General features: G+C 49.9%; 1 protein-coding gene and 1 non-coding gene across 3 annotated transcripts; both read right to left on the bottom strand.

Annotated features, from left to right (window-relative positions):
* Window positions 1–312: 312 nt before the first annotated feature.
* On the bottom strand, window positions 313–4,242 carry TMEM107 (transmembrane protein 107). Of its 2 annotated transcripts, XR_008554735.1 has the most exons (6): window positions 3,857–4,242; window positions 3,642–3,709; window positions 3,440–3,540; window positions 2,660–2,756; window positions 1,556–2,469; window positions 313–419 (listed from the first exon to the last, which is right to left on the bottom strand). XR_008554735.1 is itself a non-coding variant. In XM_054709235.1 (5 exons), the coding sequence occupies exons 1-5, from the start codon at window positions 3,941–3,943 to the stop codon at window positions 2,400–2,402; spliced, it is 423 nt and encodes a 140-aa protein (XP_054565210.1). In that variant the 5' UTR covers window positions 3,944–4,242; the 3' UTR covers window positions 936–2,399. The 2 variants fall into 2 exon arrangements, 1 of the variants encoding a protein (XP_054565210.1); XM_054709235.1 differs by lacking the exon at window positions 313–419 and having other exon boundaries at window positions 936–2,469.
* On the bottom strand, window positions 1,652–1,788 carry LOC114227079 (U8 small nucleolar RNA). Its single transcript, XR_003613175.2, has one exon. It is a non-coding gene; the product is annotated as a U8 small nucleolar RNA (small nucleolar RNA).
* Window positions 4,243–6,000: the final 1,758 nt, after the last annotated feature.

Here is a 6,000-nt window from a genome sequence, read left to right as displayed (position 1 = left end):
CGCCCCTGGATCTGGGTGAGGCTGGGTCCTGGGTCCGGGTGAAGCCGCGCCCCTGGGTCCGGGAGAGGCCACGCGCCCCTGGGTCCGGGTGAGGCCACTTGCCCCTGGGTCCGGGTGTAGCTGGATCCCGGGTCCGGGTGAGGCTGCGTGCCCCTGGATCCGGGTGAGGCTGGGTCCCGGGTCCGGGTGAGGCTGTGCGCCCCTGGGTCCGGGTGAGGCTGGATCCCGAGACCGGGTGAGGCCACGCACACCTGGATCCGGGTGAGGCCACGCGCCCCGGGGCCCTGGTGATGCTGGGTCCCAGGTCCGGGTGAGGCCGCGCGCCCCTGAGTCTGGGTGAAGCCGCGCCCCTGGGCCCGGGCGAGACCAAAGCAGAGGGAGTCGGACCTGCATTGCCACCATTTGTCCACCATCCAGAGCTGAAAAGTCAGTGCCGATATGTACACATAAGGAACTGGTGGACATTGAAATCGGGTCTCAAAAGAACTGTTGGTCCAGAAAGAAACTTACTACAGACTGATTCATTTGCCTGTCAGCATAACTATTATTGCTCGTCTCACATTCGGTTCTTATAAGTATATTTCTAGTAACACATGATCTCACTCATCTAGGGGAAATGATGAACAACATAGACTGATGAACAAGAACAGACCCAGAAACAAGGAGGCATCGATCGGACTGTCGGGCCTCAGAGGGAGGGTAGGGGAGGGTGGGGGTAGGGGGGAGAGATCAACCAAAGGACTTGTGAGCATGCATACAAGCCTAACCAATGGTTGGGGACAACAGGGGGGTGGGGGCATCCGTGGGGAGGGGTGGGGATGGGAATGGGGGGGGAAGAGGACAAATATGTGACACCTTAATCAATAAATTAAAAAATTAAAAAAAAAAAATTCACTTGGATCACCAGCTTTGAAATTATAAAACTTGGCAAATTTAAAAAAAAATCAACTACATTGTATTTTTTCCACAATCGAGGCTTTATAAATATTTATATTTCTCACTATTTCAAATTTTTATCCCTCAAATTCAACTAAAATGTAATTAACCATTATGAGCATCTATCTCTTTAAGTACGATATACTGAAAATAAATACAATTAATATACTTAAAAAAAAAAATGCCCTGGTTCCATCTTCCCAACATACACCATACCAGGAAGCATCTATCCTATGACAAGTTAGAAATTTTTACTTTTGTAGTTTGTATGTATAATACCTAATCGGTATATGTGTTTTAATAACCTTTTAAACATGTTCTTGCCATGTGCTGACATGCAGAGGTGGGATATTGCTCCCCTGTGAACAAGTTTGCCAGGTCTGGATGGGAGCTCCAACCACCAGGAAAACCACCGTTGAACAGGTGGCCTTTCTTGCCATAGTGAGATAGGTTATCTGTGACACCAGGTATGGTCAACATTAACGTGTTTTGTTTTGTCTACATTACCGTTTTGTAGAAAACCATGAAACACAAATGATTCTTCGCTCATTCAAGTTTTCAAAACCCTTTTCTCTTAAATATTAATAACGAAAACCTGGAGCTTAGATATGAAACTTACTGGTGACAACTGTTTTCCGGACAACTGAAATTCCCTGCCAACTGAAGCACTTCGCCACTATCAACGCGAGAACAAGGGGAGAGATCGTCAGGAAGAATCAGATTAGGAGCAATCAGGGTGTTGCAAGTCCTGATTACGCTGAGACGTTAATCACGAATCATGCGATCTCCAATCATCATGTTCCAATCTGCCCTCCCGAAGGAGGAACAGGTAAGGATTATCCTACCTGACGATAATCACTATCGTGGAGTATTCCGAAGTCCATGAAAAGGATCCCACGACAAGATAGGGTGAGTAAATAACATGTTAGCCTGAGTAGTAAAACTATTCAGATTCTTCCTTTTCTGTTGCTACATTTATTTGCAGATCTTTCAAAATATTTTTTTTTTCCATTTGGCAACCAAAAGGAATAAACTAATCCATCCCAGAATGCTCCACTCGCGAGCTTGCAGTCTTGGCCGTTAGCACCACTTATTTACATATCTCCGCCCACTCCCTTCCGCCAGACATTTACCGTAATAACCAAGATAAAAGCGGTACATATTATCTTACAGTCTGCAAGGCTGGAAAACAGCCTTCCGTTTCTCTAGTAGTTTGGCTACCCCAATTCTCCCCTGAAATTTTTATAAGTTTTGATGTTACTCTAAAATAGGATTTCATTACAAAGCTCTAAATAAAACGCTAATAAATCCCAGACTCGACAGTTAATTACTCTAACACTAAAATTCTCCACCAAATGCCGTTTTAGGGGGAGTTGGGGGCGGGGGGAGGGGGGGAGGGCGCTTCCTCCTTCCAGGAATGGTGAATGCTCCTCCAGCCTTTCTTCATGCTCTCATGAAGGTAATCAGAACGGTTTCTTTTTCAGCCCAAAGACGCTGATGAATAAGGCCATTTCAGTGACTGCTGGGAGGGCACTGTGGGAAGTAGGTGGTAGGTTTAGGGCCCTTTCCAATTAAAACCCCCAAATCCCCAAATCAGACACCTCATCCCCAAAGTATAGGTGGGGCAGGACTTCAAAAGACTACAGGAGCTTGAGTGGATCTGGTATCTCACATGTGGAGTAAACCTTCTTTCCCCATCCCCAAACATTGAATGTTACTGTACCTGCAGAAGACAAAAATGTACCAGTACATGGTGCACTCCCAACGCTCAAATATGAAAAAGGATAGGGCCACAGATGCACTACAGTGAGCCCCGATGGCTTGGTAACGCACCCGAGTCAAGGAAAACCTTTGAATCAACAGGCCTTTTCTCTCAGGTTCACTTCTTGCTTCCTCAACAATTGCAAAGGCCAGAGCCAGCAGGCCTGCCTTAAGAGACCAGAACTGAGCTTGCACAGTTGGGCCTCCAGGGCACCCCATTCCATATCTAGGGGCCAGCCTGGACTCCTCAGATGTGGTAGGAATAGGCTTCCCCTCTACCCCAGGCCACACAAGAATGCTCACAGTGACTTGATACATTCTGCTGGAATCACCCACCAGCGCCCTGTTCCTCTTGGCCCACAATTCAATTGTCAAGAGCCTTCCCTGATCCATCTTCCTCACTTCCTCTGTCTCTTCCGAGTTCCCATAGTGCTTTATATCTTCACACACTCCTATAGCACAGTGCTTATCACACTGAATTACAGGGTCTGTCTCCTCTTCAAGGCAGAAAACTGTGCTTTATCTCATTTTGGGATCTCCATTGCCTGGTGCATAGCAGGAGCTTGACAAATGATTGCGGATTGTATTAAATCTGCATTGACTAAGAAGATCTCTCAACTGGAGAGATTCTATTTGCCTACAAGGGCAGACACTATTGTACCCCAAAGTGCTAGTTAGGTGGCCCAGGAGGTACGTGGTGGAAATGGGCCCTGTGGGAAAGGTGCGCAGGCAGAAAGGATACAGATAAGGCTCTGGGTACTGTTGAACATGGAAACTCCTGAGAAGAAACCGGCCAGCTCCACTGCAAAGAGGCCCAGGGTGACGGCGAGCGCTGCCACCAGCCTGCAGAGAGGAAGGGAGTTGGCTCCGGCATCTGAACTTCTTCTAAGACCCCTCCCCTCCCACTACTACTTAATTCTGATCACCCCACCCAGAGAGCTCACTGAATGTCCTGCGTCTTATACTCTTCGGTGGTGAACGTGAGAGGCAGGCATGCCTGGATGTTGCTGTCCTGGGGAGCAAGCAGGGCAAAGAGAATGAAGAGTAAAATAGGGGTGTGAGGACCCGACTGGGTCAGGTCCTGGGGGAAGAAGAGGGGATGGGCAGGGACCACCCGAAGTGGGGATGCGGGAGGGGGGAGGGTGCTCGTAGGTCTTACCCGGGACCAGAATAAGGTGATGACGACCACCAGATGCGCCAGAAGCGTCAGGAAACGAGAGGGCACGAGCCCTGAGATCCGGCCCATGGCCCCCAGAGGCAGGGGCACCGCCTGGAGCAGAGGCCGTGGTCTCTAGGGCTGGAAGCTCAGGGATGGCTACTTCTGAGGTCTCCTAGGCTAGCGGGGGAAATTTGTGTGCCTCCTTCCCGCGGGCACTGGTACCGCCCAGTTGCCTAGGCAACAAACGAAAGCGGCGCGCTTGGAGCGGATCTTTGAAAATCTCGCGAGAGCAGTACGTTTTCGAGCCTCTGTGAGCCTCCGGGTCAGCGCCGACCTGGGCTCCGCAGGGGGTGGCCCCGTAGGTTGGTCATGGCGGGCCAGCTCCCCGTGTGCAGTCGAGCTGTCGGTGACTGCGGTGTGACCCGGCACCTCACCGCCAAATCCGCCCGCACGGGGCGGCGAACGGAAACCCGCCCTGTCCTAGCCCGGGGACACCTCCTCTTCTCCGTTGTCCACACAGCCCCCGGCCCCCGGCCCCCGGCCCCCAGCCCCGGCCCCCAGCCCCCAGCCCCGGCCCCCGGCCCCCGGCCCCCAGCCCGCAGCCCGCAGCCCCCACTACGTGGCCCAGGATGCCTCCCCATACGAGTTGCTGGCTGCCAACCGCTGTCTTCGCCACGCTGGACTTAGGGCACCGTCATCCCCTTCACTCCTCCGCATCCCTCTGGCTTCCCACTGCCCTGGGCCAGAGGAGACGTAGGGAACCGAACGTGGAGAGGTGGATGTCCCTAGATTGTCCGGCTGTCGCTTATTGTCACGGAGCCCCTGGTTTTCCGAGGACCCCATCCCTGAACCTTCCTTTCTTCCCTCTGTAACTTACATACTATTTCTCGTGGGAATAGAAAGCCCAGGCCTTCAGAGCCAAGTTTCCCTCAGTGACAGTGTATCAAGTCTGACGGTTCACAGATGAAAAGCACAATCACAATATGAAAGTGAGGAAAGACTGGGACCTACTTTTGCAAAGTGAGGTCCCTGGAACAAAGAAAATGAAGAGGAGTCAGTTTGGAATCTGGGGAAAGAGCATTCTAGGTGGAGAAGCAGCAAGTGCCGAAGTCTTTAGGTGGGAACAAGCCCAGTTTGTTGAACAGAATAGAAGCTAATGAGTTTGAAGCCTAGCAATGGAAGGGGAAGAAAAGATCAGGGTGAGGTGGGATGGGTCAGATCACGTCCAGCCTTGCAGCCATGGGGAGGGACATGGTCAGATTTGTATTCTAGAAGGTAACTTTGGTTGCAACATGGAGAGTGGATTTTAAAACATATTTTTACTGATTTCAGAGAGGAAGGGAAGAGAGAGAAACATCAATGACCGGGAATCGAACCATGATCTCCTAGTTCATAGGTCCACACCCAACCATTGGGCCACACCGGCCAGGCTGGAGAGTGGATTTTAAGATTTTAAGCAGAAGGCTAGTGAAGAAGACATAAAGTTATCCAGGAAGGCCAGGATGAGCTTGGACCAGGGTGAGTCAAGAAGGTAGAATGAAGTGGAAGGAATCAAGAAGATAAGAAGGTCTGACCAAGGGGCTGAGGATAGGTGAGAAAACGGGAGGGGTGCAAGGATGACAAATTTGGGGCCCCAGCAAGCTGGAAGTTTGGGGAGTTATTCGCCTTATAATAGGCTTCCTGCCTAAAGGAACTACTAGATAGTAAGAATTGGGTAGTCACATTTCACACTGTGAATTAACAGTGAGCAGGCATTTCGGTCTGTCCTGTCATTTTCCATGACCTTGGTTCACAGAAAGACTGCCCTAGAGAAGTCTTCTCAAAAACGTTGAGTTTTGGAGCCTGCCTGTGGTCATAGGAGGTACTGCAGGTGACTGGGTGTCCTTCACTCTGGAACCCTGAACTGGTCATAAAAGAACTTAGAAAAAAACTTTACCTTGGAAAAATGTAAACATATGTAAAAGTAAAAAATAGTATAATGATCCCCTTTGAGACCTACCTTGCTTCCTCTATACTTTTCCTCTCATCCCTATTAGATTATTTTGAAGTAAATTCCAGATGTCACCAGGTAGTTCAAATTGCCCACTCACACATTTTTTGGTTTTACACTTTGCTTGAATCAGGGTCCAAATAAAGTTCACACA

Source organism: Eptesicus fuscus, chromosome 20, assembly GCF_027574615.1.
Source record: "Eptesicus fuscus isolate TK198812 chromosome 20, DD_ASM_mEF_20220401, whole genome shotgun sequence".
In the NCBI taxonomy this organism is placed as follows: Eukaryota; Metazoa; Chordata; class Mammalia; order Chiroptera; family Vespertilionidae; genus Eptesicus; species Eptesicus fuscus.
The sequence above is the reverse complement of the archived record's forward strand: the minus strand, read 5'-3'. Positions and strand labels throughout refer to the sequence as shown.